The sequence below is a fragment of the Lepidochelys kempii genome, chromosome 1 (assembly GCF_965140265.1).
Source record: "Lepidochelys kempii isolate rLepKem1 chromosome 1, rLepKem1.hap2, whole genome shotgun sequence".
In the NCBI taxonomy this organism is placed as follows: domain Eukaryota; kingdom Metazoa; phylum Chordata; order Testudines; family Cheloniidae; genus Lepidochelys; species Lepidochelys kempii.
Window position 1 is genome coordinate 310,453,041 of NC_133256.1, and position 22,411 is coordinate 310,475,451.

Here is a 22,411-nt window from a genome sequence, read left to right on the forward strand (position 1 = left end):
ACCACTATGATCATCTAGTCTGACCTCCTGCACAACGCAGGCCACAGAATTTCACCCACCACTCCTGCAAAAAACCTCAACCTATATCTGTGCTATTGAAGTCCTCAAATCGTGGTTTAAAGACTTCAAGGAGCAGAGAATCCTCCAGCAAGTGACCCGTGCCCCATGCGACAGAGGAAGGCGAAAAACCTCCAGGGCTTCTTCCAATCTGCCCTGGAGGAAAATTCCTTCCCCAAATATGGCGATCAGCTAAACCCTGAGCATATGGGCAAGATTCATCAGCCAGATACTACAGAAAATTCTTTCCTGGGTAACTCGGATCCCACCCCATCTAATATCCCATCACAGGCCATTAGGCCTATTTACCATGAATATTTAATGACCAAAACCATGTTATCCCATTATACCATCTCCTCCATAAACTTATCGAATTTAATCTTAAAGCCAGATAGATCTTTTGCCCCCACTGCTTCCCTTGGAAGGCTATTCCAAAACTTCACTCCTCTGATGGTTAGAAACCTTCGTCTAATTTCTAGTCTAAATTTGCTGGTGGCCAGTTTATATCCATTTGTTCTCGTGTCCACATTGGTACTGTGCTTAAATAATTCCTCTCCCTCTCCAGTATTTAGCCCTCTGATATATTTATAGAGAGCAACCATATCTCCCCTCAACCTTCTTTTAGTTAGGCTAAACAAGCCAAGCTCCTTGAGTCTCCTTTCATAAGACAAGTTTTCCATTCCTCGGATCATCCTAGTAGCCCTTCTCTGTACCTGTTCCAGTTTGAATTCATCCTCCTTAAACATGGGAGACCAGAACTGCACACAGTATTCCAGGTGAGGTCTCACCAGTGCCTTGTATAACGGTACTAAAACCTCCTTATCCCTACTGGAAATACCTCTCCTAATGCATCCCTCCTAATGCATTAGCTTTTTTCACGGCCATATCACATTGGCGGCTCATAGTCATCCTATGATCAACCAATACTCCAAGGTCCTTTTCCTCCTCCGTTACGTCTAATCGATGCGTCCCTAGCTTATAACTAAAATTCTTGTTATTAATCCCTAAATGCATGACCTTACACTTCTCACTATTAAATTTCATCCTATTACTATTACTCCGGTTTACAAGGTCATCCAGATCCTCCTGTAGGATATCCCTGATTTATCAAGGACTGGGTCTAGAGTTTTGTTAAAATCTCCAGCTATCATCGTCGGCTATCCCTTGATATGAGAATGATGTCTGCCGGGGGAAAAGTCATTGACGAGACTTAAGATGGCTAAGAAGTGTAATCCATGCTCTATAGGTTTTTCCATATATGTGTCAGGTGTTGGCTTGGAGAGAGCACAACTGGTAGCAGGGATGCTGTACACTTTTCTTCCTCCTCTGCCGTTTCTCAGCCTCTTGAGTAAGGTGATTCTCTTCAGAACAGGTTGAGGCTTGACGTATGATGCAATGCTATTGAAGTCTATTAACAGCCAGTGCTTTCCAATTCATGGAGTCAATGCCTCCCTTGTTAAGATATATTTTCAGGGTGTCCTTGTAGCATATCCTCTGTCCCCCATGGGTCATCTTATCATGATTAAGTTGAGAAAAGAGGACTTGCTTCAGAAGATGAGTATCAGCCATCCGCACACAATGACCAGACCAGTGAAGTTGATGTTTTATAATATTCACCTCAACACTGGTGGTGTTAGCTGGAAAGAGAACGCTGGCACTGGTGTGGTGACTTTCCCATCTGATATGGCAGCACTGTTGGTACCACTCCAGACACTTAAGATGGCTTTCGTATGTCACCCATGTCATGTCCTCATAAAAAAGAGTGGGGATGACCAGGATTATAGACCAGGATCTTAGTTTCCATCCGCAGATTTCTGTCACTAAAGACACAATGAAGTAACTTTCCAAAGGATGCATTGGCACAACGGATCCTATATTATATCTCCACATAAAGATTGGCTATCTGGGAGAGGTGGCTATCAAGGTAAGGGAAATGCTCAACATTTTCCAGGAGTTCACCACTGATGACAATTTGTGAGAGAATGGGGGCAACCTGTGCTGAGGCAAGCCTTCCCAATATTGAGGGAAAGTTCTAGGCTATGATAGGAGCCCAAGACAAGATCTAGTCAGCCTCGGTGTGCGCAAGGATAGCACAGTCAGCATACTGAAGGTAGTAATAACAGTCCTGGTGACCTTAGTTTTAGAATGAAGATGCCGCAGGTTGAAGAGCTGGCCATCAATGCAATACTCAATCCCAATTCCAGAAGAAAGACGATCACGAATAAGAGTCAAGATCACGGCAAGACAGATGGAAAAAAGGGTTTTAGGCAATAACAGTCCTGTTTAACACCAGCATGGATGGTGAATGGGTCTGTCTCCAATTCATTACAGAGGATGGTGGCGGCCACCCCATCATGAAGTAGCCTAAGAACTCAAATGAACTTCAATGGACAACTGAACCTAAACAGCACCTTCCATAACCCTTCATGATTGATGGAATCAAAGGCCTTAGATAGGTCAATAAATGCCATAAACAATGGCTGGTACTGTTCTCTACAATTCTCTGGGAGCTGTTGTGCAACAAAAGTCATATTGGTGGTGCCCTGAGATGGTCTGAAAACACATTAGGATTTTGGAAGGATGTCTTCGACAAGAGGGACGAGACGGTTTATACTCACAAAAATTATGAAAAAAATTGGGATCACACTGGTTTGGCCTGCAAATTTGATTATCAATTGCCAGTGTCAGCCTTGAGGATAGTAAACCTGCCCTCATTGTCAAACCTTGTGCTCAAAATGTTAACATTCAGGATTTTTTAATATATTCGTATAGCAACACCTTTTGTTTTAGAATTAAAGTAACTAGAAATTGAGCGGCCCACCCAATCTCTATTCACTTTAGAAGCTTCAAGTTCTGTCAGATATGTCTCCTAGAGAACAAAAATGTCAACATTCTTTATTTTTTAAGCACTGGTGCCCCTTTAAGCCCCTTTTTAAGCCCCTGGTGCCCCTTTAGCTCAGGATTCTGCCCCAACAGTACCCCCACACTCTGGGTCTCCCCTCCCAGGGGAACCCCCAACCCTCTAAACCTACCTTGCCTCAGTGACTACTGCCAGTCATCATCTAGCCCCTGCTCTGGGGCAAACTGCAGTCTGTCACGGCCACTCATCATTGGCAAGGAGGTTGGACCAGCTGCCTCTGCCGAACCCTGGGCTGCATTTCTGCAACCCCCGTACCTGTGTAGGCCTTCACTAAGGCCTGCAGCCTGGGGATTTATCAGGCTGGAGCTCCCCAGCTCCCTTGCCCTATTCCCCAGCACTGCTCCAGTTTCAGGTACCTTGCTCCCAGGCAGCTAGCCCTTCCCACTCCAGGGCTAGAGTGAGCTTCTGACCCTCAGCCCTCTTATAGGGCTAGCTGTGGCCTGATTGGGGTGTGGCCCCAGCTGTGGCTGCTTCCCCTAATCAGCCTAGCTTTTCCCCAGCTGCAGCCCTCTCCAGGGCTGCTTTTAACCCCTTCAGGGCCGGAGTGGGGTGACCACCCCGCTACACAGAGCCATCATTATTAAAACATAATGGATAACATATACGCTTTGTGAATAAGTGAGAAATTGCAAATTTTCCTGAGCAGCATACAGTTCTTGCACATCTAAGCAGCAAAAGTTCTATCATCCAGATATAGAGTGTCACTTCCCGATACATATTCTACAGAAGTGGGAAGGGAATTCTCAGCATGGAAGGGAAAGAGGAATTAAATACATGAAAAAACAAAACAGAAAAGATAGTGGAGAAAGAAATACACAATAGCACCATACAATCAAAAAGAAAAATCTATTTAAACAATCCAAAAAACCACATTTGACACCTACGAGGCATCCTGGATCAGTTGAAACTTGGAGACCCTCTCCAGCCTTGGGGGCCCAAACATCACAAGTACAGTAATCACCTATTACCAATAGAACTGTGAGGACGCAATGATTTAAAAAATATAATTACTAATCAAATGATTGATTTTACATTTTGAAGTTCCTTTCGCATGAGCTAAGGCAATAGGAAGTAAATTGATAACCCTTTAACCGCAATGAGAGAGAGAAAAAAAAGAAAAGGAACTAACATGTCAATATCAGCTAGTGCCTATCAACTTGTTTAGACAAGCCATATCTGATCTGAGAGAGCAAAACTAATTCCATATGGTCAGATCACTCCAAAGACATCTCCTTTTACAAAGGAGGAGGTGGCAGATTTGTGAGGTATTTTTCTGCCTCCTGAGAGGAGCTGAATGTGACTATCTTCACACCCATGCAGGGGGCCTGTAACCTGATACTGTTGGGCTTTGGCCTTGGGTGGTGGTTCTTGGGCCCCGGGTGGTGGGGCTCGGACTTTGGCCCCGGGCACCAGCAAGTCTAAGCCAGCCCTGGGGACCCCATTAAAATGGGCTCATGACCCACTTTGGGGTCCTGACCCACAGTTGGAGAACTGCTGAGCTAGATCAATTAGCTTGGTCTTACTAGTTTTGATATTATTACAGTTCTTTATAAACTGTAACTTGTTCCCTTTGAGATCATCTTCCACATCAGAAATTCTGTGTTCAGCTTCATCCATCTGTCTGGATAGAGCTTGTAGTATACTCTGAAACTCAGTCACGGTGGTCTGTAGAATGGAGACTGTAGATTTAATGTCAAGAGTGTCCGCAGGCACCTGTTGTAGTACAGCCATCAGCTGCACTCCATCCGACTCAGGCACCATTTTGTTTGTCAGGGTGGGGAAGGCAGATCTTCTCTGTCTTCTTAGAGGAAGATGCAGAGCTAGAGAGCATCTTTGGGGTTTCAGAGTAGCCAAGTGCAATATTTCTCAGGGTTGGATGGTAAATTTTAGGAGACAATGTTTGGGGATTTCTTGAGGCCTGCATCCCAGTTCAAGCAACCTACTGCTAACTCGGTTGCAACTCTGGTGACCCAAGTTGTCTAGGTTCTTCAGAAAGCAGTGTATAAACAGAATGTACCAGGCATCAATTCAAACTTCAAGAAGCTAAATTATGAAAGCAATGAATAATCCAGTTTAAGAATTATACTGTTAATTGCAACTAGAACAAACAGCAAGAACAGAACACACACACCAGAAATGTGAAAATGCTAAGCATCTGCCTTGTTTGAGTGACAACATGAATGTCTTCAGCTTCTGTAATGACTACGTGAAATGGCAAGAGACTTTATAAACACAGCCCAGGGATTTAACTAATTACCATTACAGAGAACTTTTCAAGTCAGACAAACAACATTCAAAGTCAGTGCTGGAAATATGACCACCACCTATTTTAGAGCAATGTTAGCTTCAGTCATATTTCATATGGCAACCAAGAAACTACACAGGCCATGTCAGTTCAATCAAATTATAATAATTAGTGCCACAAACCAGTCAGCAATCAGAAAGGCAAAGCTATCATTTTGTCTAATATCACAACAGCACCTACACCCTGTGGGATAATATAAAAATATCTTATACTAATACCAACAACAGTACAAAAGTTAGTGTAAACAATTTACAGCAAAAACATTTGCTATTAAGGCTCAGGTCTTTCCCCCAATAGAACAATTTACTTTAGCAGTAAGCAATTAGTGATACACACATTTCCCCTTGGTTAGTGTCACTGTGATCCTCGGGAAAGGCAAGAAGTGTGCAAAACACAACTGACTCAGTTATAATTCTTCTCTGTTCAGTTCCTTAGGTCACCTCTCATAACTTGGTTTTAGAGCTAATCCTCAGTAAACATTTTATAAAGCAATAGAAGCACAAATAAACTGCTTAGAGGAATCAAAGACACCATCAATCCACTGTGACAGCTTCACCATATTAAGACTGTGAAGTCCTAGAAGGAAACAAAGGATGTCACGTTCCATTAATTAGATGAAGCTGGCACATGGGTCACAGAAGCATGGAGAGCATTAATCAGACTTGATATATTCTTCTGATGAATATGTACATATGACAGTTTTGGATCCATTTAAAAAGATCTTTCTTTTACCAATCTCTATATGAATGAGAGAAACGCTGACAGGAGATATCCCATATGCAATTTAAAGAGCCAAAACCCCACATCTTCCCATTTCTAATACAAATATAAATAATTGGTACAGCATTTCTATAAACATGATAACTGATTTTTCAATAATCTGGCATAGATTATACAATTCTTAATTCTAACATACTAGATGCTTTCAGAACTGGTTCTACGTCATTACTGAAGATTCTTTTCCCAATTCCTATCAGCAAGAATTGGTACACCAGACCAGATCACAGGTCCATCAAGTCAAGTATCCTATCTCTAAATGGGATAGAAAAAGGGGCAGGAAACCTCAAGATTAGTGGTTGGCCTTTAGTAGGAATATTTATATTCCTAAAACATTTATTTATCCTGACTAATGTACCTGTGGATGTTCTCATCTTACATTTTTGATACCTTTTTGGCCTCAGTTATATTTTGTTCGAATGAGTGCTACACATTAACTCATTTATTAGCATAAATGAGTTGTATTCAAAATGACATTCAAAATCCTTAGTTTCATCCTGCTTCTGACGTTAACAGCAGGAAAGTTTGATAAGATTTGAAGTTATCCATCATAAAAGTATTTTATCATATTCTCTCACTTACAACTACATTTCACAGGGATATTTATGAGCTACTATCATCTTAATTAATTAGCCTCTTACAGTTTGTATGGCAACTTCCACCTTCTCTGTATGTGTATATCTATCTATCTATCTATCTTCTTACGATATGTTCCATTCTATGCATCCGATGAAGTGGGCTGTAGCCCACGAAAGCTTATGCTCTAATAAATTTGTTCGTCTCTAAGGTGCCACAAGTACTCCTGTTTTGTTTGCGGATACAGACTAACATGGCTGCTACTCTGAAAAATGAAAAATTAAACTCTCTGTTAGGCATTAAAGGCAATTTTGAGCAATTCACCTAATTTCCTTGGTCTGAATAAGTGCAAATTGCCTGGGAATTTTATTGTAAAAGAAAAACTGCTAGTAATACTAAATCAAGTCTTTAATCAAAGAATTAATGAATATATACATTTATATACTCTGCTAAAATACTTGCACAGAATTATTTCCTTTACTTGCACAATATGCGTTTTTAAGATCAACAGTATTTAAATTAGGAACTGAATAATATACTGTTTAAAAAATAAATTCAAGTAATTATTGTCACTAGTGGCTAGTAGAATGTTTCTAATCAACTTATTGGTATAGTTGCTCCTAAACCAGATGCATTAAGAAGTCAATAGTTACCGGGCAGCCAACAGCAATTTTCAATAAATCCTACAATTTTACTATGGTTTTCCAAGCTGTATGAAACTTAGGACCCTACCAAATTCATGGTCGTGAAAAATGCATGACAGACTGTGAAATCTGGTCTCCCCCCTGAAATCTCTACTTTTGTGTGCTTTTACCCTATCCTATATAGATTTTATGGGGGGAGACCTGCATTTCTCTTATTGGGTGTCCTGACCCAAAAAGGAGTTTCAGGGGGGATGCAAAGTTCTTTCTTTGGTGCGGGGAGGGGGGAAGAGTGTCATGGTATTGCCACCCTTACTTCTGCACTGCCTTCAGAGCCCAGCGACCAGGGAGTGGCGGCTATTGGCCAGGTGCCCAGCTCTGAAGGCAGCATCCCGCCAGCAACAGCGCAGAAGTAAGGGTAGCAGTACCGTAACACCTCATACAACAACTTTGCAAACCCTCTCCCCCACAAAACTCCTGTTTGAGTCAGGACCCCTACAACTACAACACCATGAAATTTCAGATTTAAATAGCTGAAATCACAAAATTTATGATTTTTTAATTGACCAAAATGGACTGTGAATTTGGTAGGGCCCTAATAATACTGTATATTTGCATTTCTAATGAGATCTAATTTGAATCCTGTAAGCAGCAGGTAAGGAAGTGATTTTCCAGTAACTGGAGTTATCTTAAGGTACTATCCTCAGAGGAATAATACTGAGAAAATGTGTCCTATTAAGCAGGACACAGGGAGATAGCTAATCACTTCCAGAGTTCCAATATCCTCTGCAAAACATAAAAGTACAGAAAATGTGTCATGGAGGACGGATAAAGAAGAGAGAGAAAAAGAACTACTACACAAGCACCATCAAAACCTCAGATTTCCTTTAGAACTGAAATACTGTATTCTACAAGGAACAATACCTACTTTCTACGAAAGGAGGGCAAGAAACTGCATAGCTGCAGCATTTACTGTATCTGTGAAAGATCAAATTGAGGTCTGATTTCTGTATTCTCAGATAAGCAGGCTCTCAGATTGCCTAGTTTTGAGAACTGCTGAACTGGAGGGACATCTCAGTACAAACAAGCACTGCAAAATGGACATTGTACAATCCCTTTACTAAACAGATTTCATATCACTTAAGGAGTTAAACTGTTAGCTCAACAGCCTAAAGCCTGCATTATGCTACCACATGATGTAGTACCATCTGGAGTCCAGGTACAACAACTGCTCCAAAGTCTCTTGTACATCCAGTAGCCTGTATTATTATGTGAAGGAACCTTGGCCACTTCCAGTCAGGCTTCAGATCAGTGTAAGTCAGTAGTTTTTACCTGACTGGCTAAAATAAAGTATGCAAAAATTTGGTTTAAAAAATATGACAGAGCATCAACACGTCACTTGCTAGAGTGAGTTTGTGTAGTTTAAAATTGAGAAAATTTTGATTAACTAATTAGATTAAAGTTCGATCCAGGTTGGACAAGGGAATACATTCTACTGTCTAGCATTCATGCCAGGAAGACACTAGACTGGATCAATAATCTCCTACTGCAAAGGGAGAAAAGGTTATTGGTACAAGGATTCATTATAGAGACTGTTTGGATTCTAAATTGCAATAATATAAAAAGACAATTGTAGAAAACCACATTCTCCTTTAATACCTATAGCAACATTTTGTTTTTCATTATGAGGGTAATCAGTATACAAACATCCTTGTACTAAACTAAGTGACTGAAACGATAGATTTATGAAATACTTATAACACATCCTAGAAAAAAATCTGAACGAGAATTTTGCAAAACTCCAAAGAGAACACTCCAAAGATTTAAGCTTAATACAGCTTAATTGTTATTTCTAATAAGGGAATAAACTTAAGAGACACTCACAAACATTCAAAAACTATGAGCAGCATCTGGCTAAACAGATGCTTTAATGCCAGTGTTTGTAAATTGTAGATCACAATAACTGTTGTGGGATTTCTTTTCATTGCCTAAGTGACTGAAACGATAGGTTTATCAAATACTTATTAACTATTTATTAAACATAATAATTTTACTTTATTTATTTTTACCAAGCATCAGAAGAAATATTGGGTATTTTATAGAAAATAACACTTTAAACAGTAAAGAAACTAGTTACATGCCAACGACATCTATAATTATCTTTACAGTGGTTTTCTTGCTAGGCTGGAAAAATTTTATACTATCTGCCTAGTTGGACTATAATAAATACTCTTGAGTGAGGCATATATCAGAATTACTGTACTGATAAAATAAAGTAACTTACTTCTGCCAGTTTCCCCATCTAGAGAATGAGAATAATACAGACCCCTTCATTGGTGCACATGTGTGTGTGATCGGTGTTCATATAGCATTCTGAAATGTTCGTGCTATTATTTATTGCAGGGTGATGATAAATTAAAGTGACCAAGCATTATAGTTTGACAGTGCCCCTTTTCAAATACATATAGCTCAAACAACTGTTGTGCTAAAATTTTCCATGTTCTCAGCCCAAGATAAATCCTTTGTTGAGAATTCGAGCAAAAACTGTTTATGCAATGTTTTTGCAGCCATGTTGGTCCCAGTATATTAGAAAAAAGGTGAGTGAGATAATATCTTTTATTGTACCAACATCTAGAGCGGAGGAAGAGCTCTGTGTAGCATGAAAGCTTGTCTCTCTCACCAACAGAAGTTGGTCTAATAAAATATATTATCCAACCCACCTCATCCAGTAAAAGAGTAGAAATCAACCACACAATTTTGCAACCTTTTTTTGAAAAGCAACTACTCTGCATGGGGTAGAATCCTGAAACTGAATAGGGACTTGGCTCCGAAACAGTAATTTTTTTAAAATTTACTTCGTGCATATATTGGATTTTTATATATATGAGAATGCGGTGGTGGGGGGGCTAAACACACTATCCCTTAATGGACATTGTGTACATATGTTTAAGCTGAGCTGACACTTTAATTCAATGTACAATATATCTTAATATAATGGTTCTGTGTATGTTTTGCAAACAAGTGTAATGGAGTTTCCCTCAGGAAGACTCTTGGTGCTACTTCTATGCCTCCCATTATCTAATGGTACAAAGATCTCTTTTCACAGCAGTTTCCCATGGTAGGAAAGGGTAAGATGGATTGGAGTATGCCACGCCAAGGGAAGAAATAAACTTGCACCTTTAAAAGTACTCAGGTGTAGACATACCAGACTAAACCTCTTAATCTGAATACGGAGCTCAAATATCCTAAATTAACATTAGCTCATTCCTATGGATTATCAAAGAGTTTATGACCATACCAAATACCCCTCTCTAGCTCACATCAATGTGCTGCTTATATGTCATTGAAAGCCGTTCCAATGACATTGCATCTTATGAACAGCTAAAACCTTAGCTGGTTTAATATGGCATAGCTTCTAAGGAAGTCAGTACCCAACTCCAACTGAAATCTTTGCTATAGACATTAACATGTATAAAATGGAGTTTTAACTAGGTTGTTGAATACCACAGCAATATCTACCTGAACAGTGGGAATTTATTCTTGCTGTAAATAGCAAATCAAAGCTGAGAACTATTTGAAGCACAGAGAGTTTAGTAATAAAGTAGTAAGTGAATCAATCACAATTACATCAAGGAATGAAATTGCTCTTGATAACAGTAAAAGCAGTTTACAAAAAATTAGGCCAGATTCTAACACACGGTGTCTGTCCAAAAAAATACGCTACTGAACAAGGGAAGCAGTAGGAGCTTCCAATTTACCCGGCAATCTATATTGAATAACAGAGGTTGCCATCTGGCCCACTGTTTGAGAATTAGTAGTTGAACTTGTGTATGTTATTTGCTCTATAAGAAATCTCAAAGGAAAGAAGAGTGCACCAGTAACTAAAAATATGGACGATACAAAAATATTTATTGCATTTGGAGTAAAACTGCAGTTTGCTTAAAATATACAGCCACTGCTGTTGCCACATTTCTAAAGCCATAAGGAACAATACATATTGTATCAAAAAGTCAAGAAGAGGGAAAGAATAAATATAAAAACAGAAAATAAAAGGTTAGCACATTTATTAAAAGTGCAAGAAATTTACACTGTCTGCAGCATTTGAACTTTTCAGTCAAATGTGTAAAATATAAAATTAAATATTTAGCATGCTGTTTTTGCATTCAAAGAAGTCACATCTTTAAGAGTGACACATATACTTCTCTCATGGTTTGTTACTTTCTTTTTTTCCTTAAAAGGATGCTTGTACTACTGTAATCTGTTGAATGTCGCTCGTTCATAAACACACCAAGTTCTGAGACTTGCCTAACTCTTCTAAACAAATAAAGACACATACCCATCAATAATTAACACTAATGATCAATTCTAATCACTAAGGTGGGAAAAATCCCTTTTCGAGTTAGGGAGATTTCCTTTGAAACTTTGAAGCGTTCAGTATAGTCATAGATAAAGCCTGATACACATTCTCGGTTTTAGGAATGTCAGATAATCAGCAGCAATTTCCAGAGAATGGAAACCACAGAGAATAAACACCCTTCAGCATTATATCACTTGAGTAGGAAAGGTGAGAAGGATAAAAAGGATATACAATAAAGTAAAAAAGAATTCTCCTCAATGTGATCATTATGAATAGAGAGGCAAGAAAATTAAAAACAAAACACTTCAGTTACACTAGACCACCAAAACTGCTTAGGCATCACATTGTATATTAATGACAGGGTTTTGCAAACACTTTTGCACATGAGTAATCCCATCAATTTTAACAGGACTTCCTATATGAGTACTCAAGTGCCTGTTTGAAAAATGGGGCCCAAAATATGGAATTACTGTCTTATTCAATTTCTTGAGAGTTTAAAGTGTGACATAACATTATAGTAATTTTAATTGATTATTATATATTTTCCAGGACAACCTGAAGGACTGTGAGTTTCATATTTCTGAATATATGCTGACCTGAGTTAGTTTGAAGCTCCTGAAGGCAGCTTTAAAATAAGGGAATTTCTTTGTTTGTTTTTTGTTTTCTTCCCTCTTACTCCACTTGTTGTGTGTTCATCTGTGAACTTCATAAATTGAGCTTTATTGCCAACATTTTTTTCTATTAATGTATTGTGTATAAACTGCTGACTGTTAGAGACATATAATACACTCTAGTATTGCATTAGGAATTCATTTGTAAGTAAACAGTGTCTTCAAATTCAATGTTATTTTATTTAGTCTTCCACATTTGAGTAATAGTTTTACAGAGACGTGTCATTTAAGGTCCTATGAGATACCTTAAAGAGTATTTCGCAGCTTTACATATTTTTTGGACTGATCACAAACAAGCTGCACATTGTACATGTGTTTCATTTTTTAAAAAAAATTATTTATTTATTTATTTTACAACAAATGCCATCTCTGACAACTACTAAGCAATAACAGAATGAACTGCTGATTTTTTGGTTTGTTTCCTTGGATTTATACACTATGTTTCTACACAGAACACCTACAAGGTTTTTTAGAAGAGGGGAGGCTCTGCCACTGAAGATACTATAAATAAAACATGAATTGTACGTGATAAAAAATGAAGATGGACATAGCACTTTGTTTCTCAAACTATAAGTGCCATAGGATGCACAAGAGAGACAAGGTGGGTGAGGTAATATCTATTATTGGACCAACTTTTGCTGGTGAAAGAAACAAGCTTTCGATCCACACAGAGCTCTTCTTCGGGTCTGGGAAAGGTACTCTAAGTGTCACAGCTAAATGCAAGATTGAACCGATTGTTTAGCATAAGGAGTTAGAACATATTCTAAGGGACCATTCATGATAGAATGTCCCATTAACACCTCTGCAATCATAGGACAAAAAGTGGGGTTAGCAGGTTACAGACTGTTGTAATAAGCCACAACTGACAAAACATCAACAATCTCTGTCAGAACACCCTCCTTGCCGCCATGGATGTCACTTCCCTATACACCAACATCTCTCACAATGACAGCGTAGCTGCCCACCTCAAATATTTACACAATGGAAAGCTCTCAGATATCCACCCCAAATACATTGTCAAACTCATCCATTTCATCCTCCCCATAACAGTTTTACATTTAACAACAAACCCTTTGTCCAAACCATGGGAACAGCCACGGGTACGAGGATGGCTCTCCAATACGCCAACCTCTTCATGGGCCACCTTGAAGAAGCATTTCTGGGCAAACGCATTGCAAAACTAGTGATATACCCGAGACACATCAATGATATTTTCATCCTCTGGACAAACAGCTTAAATTCCCTCTTAGATGTCCATCACAACTTCAACAACTACCACCCGCCCATTAAACTCTCTCTTAAACACTCCCACACTAACAGCAACTTCCTGACGCCACACTCAGCTCCAACAATGGAACCGTACAGACAACTATACACATGAAACTAACAGATCACCACACCTACCTTGATAGGTCCAGTAACCACCCCAAATAAACCAAGAAATCTGCTATCTACAGCCAGGCATGCAGACACCACAGAATATGCTCCAAGTTGTTGAGCTTCACAGAACACAGAAAAGTCACAACTTTTTAATACAGCACAATATACTAGATTTTCATACAGTTACCCCCTTCCTCCCTAAGAGCAATTGGATAAAGTAAGAGATTAGATGGGGAGGTGACAGACACCAAGACAACAGATAATCTAAAACATGTTATGAAGCATAGAGGGTATCAGGACTGGGATGTGGTGGTCTGACTTAGTGGTTACAGCTAGATGACAGGAGTGAGAAGCTAGAGGCACGTGCCAAAGCCAGAATCAGAAAACAGAAATCAAGCCAAAGATTAGAGCTGGAGTCAGAAGACAGGCAAGGGAGCAGGACTTGAAAAGGGTAGCAGCAGACTGGAATAGTACAGGAACAAGGAAGGAGCAAGGCAGCGACACGAGCAATCGTAGCTCCGGGTGTAAGTGTTGAGCAGCCAGAAACCTGCTGCTGCGCTTAAATGCAAACCTGTTGGCTCCTTCAGTCTTTCAGGTGGACTGTCCAATCAGACCATTCTTCCACAGGCCAGCTGGATTCATTAACCTGCCTGAAGGCTGTACCGGCTAGCCCCAGAATCAGCTGAGGGAACTCAACCCCAAGGTTCCTAACAGTGGGAATGATGGATTTTCAAAAAAAGAGGCATGGAGAGAGACATCAGATTGAATGACCCAGATTATGTTTTGTGGCCCTAATATTATGCATTTATATGAAAAGATTTACCATTTAATTTTCTTAGGCCAAAAACAGCATCTATGATATACTATACTATAATATAATAATCAAGGTATACCAGGTATAATACATATAATATAAACATATCTTTGTGAATAAAGTAAAAAAATCAAGGTATATTAAAGGTATAATATGTATAATATATACATAGTTGTGTGCGTGTGCACATTTATTAATTATTTTATAATATATTTCCAACTCTACATGTTGGAACAAATACCTATTCATCCCCAGTCTAAATAAATTAGATTTGGGCAAAGATTTTTTTTTCCAAATTTTCCCCCAATTATTGTCTATGTAAACCTAGGAATATATGGTGTATAATGTAACAGCCACAATAATATTCATAACATAGAACAGCTGGAGCTTCTTCTTCTACATTTATTCCTGTATTAGTCTACAGTACCATCAAAAAGGATCATTTTCAGAAAACACAACCAGTGCTGTCTGACTCTCTCACAGAGCTCTCTACCAGCAACATAAAATAACCAATAGCCAACTAACTCATCTTAAATAAAGGACCCTGAAATGTATAGGTTAGACACACACATATATATATATGCTAAAATTATATTACAAGAGTGTATCAAGGAATATGTTGACATGAAAGTAGTGATAATCATTTTAATTTAATTTCAAGAGAAAAACTAGCAAAACATATGCTATGATCTCTGTGATGGCAGATGAATCACTATTAGCTCTTGATTCCTGATTTAATGACTGCATCCATTTTTAAAGATCTGACATCTAAATTACAGTATTTCATGACTTCTTTTTTTGTTATACATTATGTTTCACAATTGTCCACAGGAAATACTATTATTACACTTCCTGATAACTCAATAGCACACAAGAGTTATATTTTACCCATACGTGTAGAGTTAAAACAGTACAACCCTTGTAATATGGACATAGTTATAACAATATATAGGTGTTTTATACCAGTAGAGCTATTCCCATATGAGAAGGGAAATATTCTAAACTGGCATAGGACATAGGGTGACCATGTGTCCAGTTTTTGATCGGAAAACCCGGCTGAAAAGGGACCCTGGCCCCTCCGGTCAGCACTGCTGACCGGGCCATTAAAAGTCCCATTGGCGGTGCTGCGGAGTTAAGGGAGGTTAGTCCCTTCCTGTCCTGGGGCACCACACTGTGCCCTGGAAGTGGCCAGCAGGTCCGGCTCCTAGGTGTGGGAGGTTTACAGGGCTCCATGCACTGCCCGAGCACTGGTTCCGCACTCCCATTGGCTGGTTCCCAGCCAATAGGGGCTTGGAGGGGTGTGTGGTGCCTGTGGGCAAGAGCAGCGTGTGCTGCGGAGCCTCCTGCCCACCTGCCGCCTAGGAGCCGGACCTGCTGGCCACTTCTGGGGCACAGCATGATGCCCCAGGACAGGCAGGCAGCCTGCCTTAGCCCCGCTGCACCGCTGACTGGGAGATGCCTGAGGTAAGCCCATGTCCCAAACCTCTCATCCCCGGTCCCACCCCAGAGCCTACACCCCCAGCCCAGAACCCGTGCCCCCTCCTGCACCCCAGCCCTTAGCCTCCAAAAAACCCAGAGTCCCCTCCTGCACCCCAGAGCCTAAACCCAGCCCAGAGCCCTCACCCTCCCTGCCCCACCTCAGAGCTCCCTCCCACACCCTGAACCTCTCATCCCCAGCCCCACCCCAGATCCCTCACCCCGTGCTGCACTCCAAACCCTGCCTCAACCCACTGTCCCCTCCCGCACTCCGAATCCCTCGGCCCCAGCCCAGAGCCCTCACCCTTCTCATACCCAACCCCCTACCTCCTCCCATATTCCTAATCCCTTGGCCCCACCCCTAAGCTCGGAGCCCCATCCCGCACCCTGAACACCTCATTTCTGGCCCCACCCTGGAGCACTCACCCCATTTAGAGCTCTGACCCCCTCCTGCACGCCAACCCCTTGCCACAGTGCAAGTGAGTGAGGGTGGGGGAGACGAGCCACCGAGGGAGGGGGAATGTAGTGAGGGAGGGCAGGGCCTTGAGGAAGGGGCGGGGCTAGGGTGTTCGGTTTTGTGCAATTAGAAAGTTGGCAACCCTAATAAGACATCTTTTTATTAACATAACTGGGTCCACACTAGGGGTTGAACATTTATAAATATCTGAGTTACCAAAAAAAAATCACACCTAAACTGACATAATTATACTGATGCTAAAAATGCATAAATCAGGCTTCTAACTTTAAGAGACGTTACAACAGATAATTTACCTTCCCTTTCAGTGGTAACACAGTTAGCAAAAAATCCTTAAAATGTATTGAAGCCTTTGAACAACCAGCATAGGCTTTCGATTCACTCTGAATAAACAGAGCAGGCACTCTGTCTACCTCTGTGTTTATGGAGCACCTATCACAATGGGGCCACCCGAACTTGAGTACAGCCTCTGGGCATGACACCACAAACAACAAGTGTTCCCATTATGAGTAAAATGAATAATTTATGCTCTGAACTGCTGCTTTGTGTAAGAGACACAACGGTGTCACATTTACAGCATAGTATAATTGCATTCATTGTTAAATCTCAAAAAAGAATTATTATACACAGTAGCAGAGCAATCTATTCCCCACAAGGATAAGTTCTGGGCTTCAAATCTTCTGCCCTAATTTGTATGGACTATTACCGTAAGAGATCCATTTTCTACTTTCTTTCTCCACTCGTCTGTCCAAACTGAATCTTACACACTGGGCAAAATAGGGAAAGTTTAAAAGCTCTATTTTGAGGAATAAAGCTCAGATGTCATTCTGTTATTCTCCTTAGTTTTACCCTCCATAGCTAAAGGCATGAAAATATCAATAAATTGAAAATGGCTTTTTGATTTTTTTTAATGCTGTAAATGCAAAAGGCCTAACACCCCCCCACACTTGTTTATTGTGATGTTGGCTGAGCAGACACCAGCTCTTACCAAAGCTTCTGGCCTCAGCCAAGCACTGACAAATTCATCACAGGAAACCAGTCTGTTTCACCTGTGTGTTAATATGCTGAAAATGGGTGTTGAACTTATAACAATGTGTTTAGACTTTATTAAATGCTTGTAAATTTTTTCCTGCATCAATCTCACTTATTATATCTTTATTACATGCTATAAGGTAATATTTAAGTTTTTGCTTTATAACTCTAAACAATTTTTTTCCCTGAAACTGTTAACTTTTCAGAAGGAATCATCCCTACTGTTCCTCACACTTTCTTGTCAACTGCTGGAAATGGCCCACCTTGATTATCACTACAAAAGGTCCTCTCCCCTCCCCCCCCTCGGTAATAGCTCACCTTACTTGATCACTCTCATTACAGTGTGTATGGTAACACCCATTGTTTTATGTTCTCTGTGTATATAAAATCTCCCCACTGTATTTTCTACTGCATGAATCATAGAATCATAGAATCATAGAATATAAGGGTTGGAAGGGACCCCAGAAGGTCATCTAGTCCAACCCCCTGCTCGAAGCTGGACCAATTCCCAGTTAAATCATCCCAGCCAGGGCTTTGTCAAGCCTGACCTTAAAAACCTCTAAGGAAGGAGATTCTACCACCTCCCTAGGTAACGCATTCCAGTGTTTCACCACCCTCTTAGTGAAAAAGTTTTTCCTAATATCCAATCTAAACCTCCCCCACTGCAACTTGATGCATCTGATGCATCTGATGAAATGAGCTGTAGCTCATGAAAGCTTATGCTCAGATAAATTTGTTAGTCTCTAACGTGCCACAAGTACTTCTTTTCTTTTTGCTCATTAAGAACGCTATCAAAACTATATGGGCCATTTTAGGACATCACAACAAGACTTTGTTAATTGCCCCTTCACACCCATGAAGAGGCTACATGCAAAAAGTCCCATCAAGCTTGAATTCTGGAAGAAGGAAATAAAGATATTGAACAAGAAATTTTTTCATTTCTTTTGCCTTTTGGACTCTCACAGGGCTGGAACTGGGAAACAGAAGCAGAGTTCTTGAGGGTCAACATGGGTTGTCCCTTGTCATGCTTTCTGGAGTGGCTCACCACTGTAAGAGCCTATCTCGGAAGACTGTCAAAAAACAAGGGCAGACACCCCAAACTGGTGGTATGTTCTGTAGTTAGATCTCACAAAGCAAATAACAAGTGTGAACTCCTGGATCATTACACCAGTCTTATCATGGAGTCACAGACAGTCCCCTTAGCCTCTCCAGTCTATCTTGCAACCCAGACAAACTGAACTTTGTGACAAAAGGTTACCACACCACATCAGATTTCTCCCTGTCCCAAGAGACCAGTCTCTTAACACAGACCAATTGGTACTCCAGATCTTAAACCAAAGACAATGCTGGCAGCCAATTCTATAGTAAACTAACTAAAGATTTATTAGATAAGAAAAAAAAGTGAGAGTTATTGAGATAATAAAGCAGGTAAAATATATGTACAGATAAATCACAATTTGTAACTCCAAATGGTGGCAGTGATAAAATAAAAAAAGTCTTTTCAGGGTATCCAGTCTGTCTTTGGGGAGCTCAACTTTGCATCTGGCACACTTCCCTGTAAGAGTCCATCCTTTCTTGAATCCATATTTATAGCTCCTTTACACATTGGAGTTTGATGGGTTATTTACTCACAGGTGTACAAACAATGTAAATGTTTGCTATTGCATTGTACAGGAATAGATAAGTGAGAACAGTACAAGTAACGGCCCATTAGTTTCCATGAAGTTTAAACACCCTATACACTCTTTTGTATTCAACAATTACTTCATTCTATCCAAATAGAAAGTAAATTGGCCTCTGGCCCTGGACTGACCTGGTCTGCCAGGATCACAGCCCTAAAAGACATTTAGGGCTGACAGATTGCTACAACTCTATCACCTTTTAAAACCATAGACTGCAACTCATTTTGGTATATATGTTTGCGTGCTTCAACCTGTAAATAACTCTCTCATTTCTTTTTCCTAGTTAATAAAGCCTTAGTTTACCAAAGGATTGGCTACACATGTTGTCTTTGGTGTGAGATCTGAGGTACAAATTGACTTCTGGCAAATGACTGGTCACTTAGGACTGAAAGCAACCCAAATATTTTGTGATTTTTGATGTCTGGCAACAAGCTATCATTAAGTCCAGCTTGCCTGGCTGGCAAGACAGACTGGAATGGTCAATGCAACAGTCTGTGACTCCATGGAAAGACTGTTCGAGTGCTTCAGGAGTCCACATTTGTTACTGGATTGGTGAAATCTAATTATAGAGCACACAGCAAGGTTGGGGTGCCTGCCCTACTTTTTCATAGTCTGCCCTGAGCTTGTCACTCATGGTCATGAACCACACCAGACAGCCTGAGATATATTAAGAGATTTTAAATTTTCTGTTTGATACAGTACATACCCGTTCCTTTGCTTATATATGGGGGCTTGAAGAATTTCACAGCACCATACAAGTTGACTATAGTTCCGCCTTTAAGATGACTCAGAGGGGTATATGTGTATTTTGGTGCAACAGGCTGGAAAGAGACAATAAAAAAGTGGATACATATGAAAACATTACTCCAAAAAAAAAAAAAAATCATCAATCCAAAATTATTTCTTTTAACCCTCCCGCCCCAAATCCTGCCCTTTTCTTGCCATTTTTTTTAAAAAAATAAGCACTATCTAGTCTAATCCCCTCAGGTGTTAGAGCAGGAGTCTACCTTATTTATTTTAGGAGCTCAAAACAAATATGTCCACTACCCACAGGCAGCAAGCAAGCATGAGGAGATATTTGATTTTCATTCTCCATTTCTTTCTGTGATTGTATTTTCCTTGTTATAAATACAAACTAATCAATTCAACTTATTTGAATTTGCCTGTCTCTATGTGACTGCAAACAGTATAGGCATGACAGAGAACACATGAAAATATATTTTTAATCAATTTTAACTTTAGCCATCGTGCTGGCATCTGAGGACATTTTAAAGATGCAGTAGTAATCTGATATAATATTTTTGTAATTCTTCTTTGCAGAGATACCACGCATCATTACTGCTCTTGAGTCTCACATCTCCTGCAACAGTCATCCTGTTGGATCATATTAAAGAAGTTCTGTATTAAAATCACAAATGAGTTTGATTCCCCAGAGTTTAAATTCCAGGGTATTACTAATTAAGAGGTCTCTTGGTTTTTGGTACTGTTTCTCTCCCTCTATGTGTGAAACTTGCAAGCTGCTAACTGTGTTAGTACATTCTAAGACAGAGTCTGTTCTCAAAGCAGTTCACAGAGAGAGAGAGACTCAAAGCAATACTCTAACAACAGAAACAGCACCCAGAGACTCCCCGCCCTTTTGTTGTATTAACAATTGTCATTAAAATAGAGATAGAGGATGTATGTGGATGGATGCTTGGTGTGGATAATAACTGAATGATCAGGGAGGTGCCAGCCTAAGAATCCAGTGTCCATCGGCTGAAGAAAGTGTCAAGTGGAAATAACCAGAGGACCCCACCCGGAGGGCAGACTGGAATCCACCCAACAGCCTCAAGAATGGGAGAACCAAAGAACAAGATAACATCTTGGAGCCGTCAGGAATGTGCTATCTGCTGATTGATTCAGCAACAGCATGATGAAGCAATTCCCATAGACTGGCATAGGAAGAAATTCCTATAAAAATAGACTCTAAAAAGTGAGAACTTTGGGGGGTCTGATTCTGCAAACCAACTTCCAGGAGCATCAGATGAGCATCTGACAAGGCCCTGCTCCCTCCTCATGTCCAGGCCACCTGGCCAGTGACTTGGCATGAGCAACTCTAAGGCTGGTAACTATGATAACAACCTTGCAGAACCTGTGTGTGTGTGTGTATGTTTGTATGAATGAATGAATGTGAGAATAAATTTGAGATTGAATGGAATGTTATAACTATAACTAACTGCTTACTATGATTCTTTCTGTATTCACAATAAATGTGGTATTTTGCCTTTTTCCCTTTAATAAGATCCTGCTGGTTTTTATTTTATTGGTACAACATTTTGGTGGAGAATTGCGAAAGGGGGAATATTGGTAAAAAACCTCAGTTATTGTAAATATTGGTGTGCACACCGCCAGCTCTAGTGAGCTAGGCATTTCTATTAGGTTAACCAGACCTGCTGGCCTCCGAGAAGGTAGCAGGGGACCTGCTGGCCTCCGAGAAGGTAGCATGGAAAACAGATTAAACCAGACCTGCTGGCCTCCGAGAAGGTAGCAGGGGACCTGCTGGCCTCCGAGAAGGTAGCAGGAAAAACAGATTAAACCAGACCTGCTGGCCTCCGAGAAGGTAGCAGGGGACCTGCTGGCCTCCGAGAAGGTAGCAGGAAAAACAGATTAAACCAGACCTGCTGGCCTCCGAGAAGGTAGTAGGGAAAACAGATTAAACCAGACCTGCTGGCCTCCGAGAAGGTAGCAGGGGACCTGCTGGCCTCCGAGAAGGTAGCAGGGAAGAACAGGTTAACCGGACCTGCTGGCCTCCGAGAAGGTAGCAGGGAGAAACAGGTTAACCAGACCTGCTGGCCTCCGAGAAGGTAGCAGGGAGAAACAGGTTAACCAGACCTGCTGGCCTCCGAGAAGGTAGCAGGGGACCTGCTGGCCTCCGGGAAGGTAGCAGGGGAAAAACGCATAGATTAAGCTATGATTTCAGAATCTAGGCTGTGTCACTTGCTAAGTAATACCAGCAGTGACAAAGAGATTGAAATATCCATGTTAAGATGTTTAAAAGAAAACAGGGTAAGCCAGTACTAGAGGGAGGAATGGAGTCAGAAGGAACTCCAACCTCACCTTTTGTTAAAGAAATTACACCTTTTAAACAAATCCTTCAAAAATTTGGGCACAGTCCTTGGACTAAACAAGCCCTAGCTGATGTCTGCACTATTTCGGACCTAGAGGATAGATTGGCTCAGTATATCCTCATATACAAACCTTCTAGTGCT

General features: G+C 40.5%; 1 protein-coding gene across 5 annotated transcripts in view; it reads right to left on the bottom strand.

Annotated features, from left to right (window-relative positions):
* The window catches only part of POT1 (protection of telomeres 1), a 149,010-nt gene that overhangs the window by 65,171 nt on the left and 61,428 nt on the right, over positions 1 to 22,411 (bottom strand). For 3 of the 5 annotated variants that reach the window (XM_073328243.1, XM_073328242.1, XM_073328241.1), the window contains one exon: positions 19,870 to 19,984. In XM_073328243.1, the coding sequence (XP_073184344.1) occupies positions 19,870 to 19,984 (115 nt within the window). Of the gene's footprint in view, positions 1 to 9,560; positions 9,981 to 16,400; positions 16,716 to 19,869; positions 19,985 to 22,411 lie in introns of those variants that run through there. The other 2 variants (XM_073328246.1, XM_073328247.1) reach the window with 2 other exon arrangements.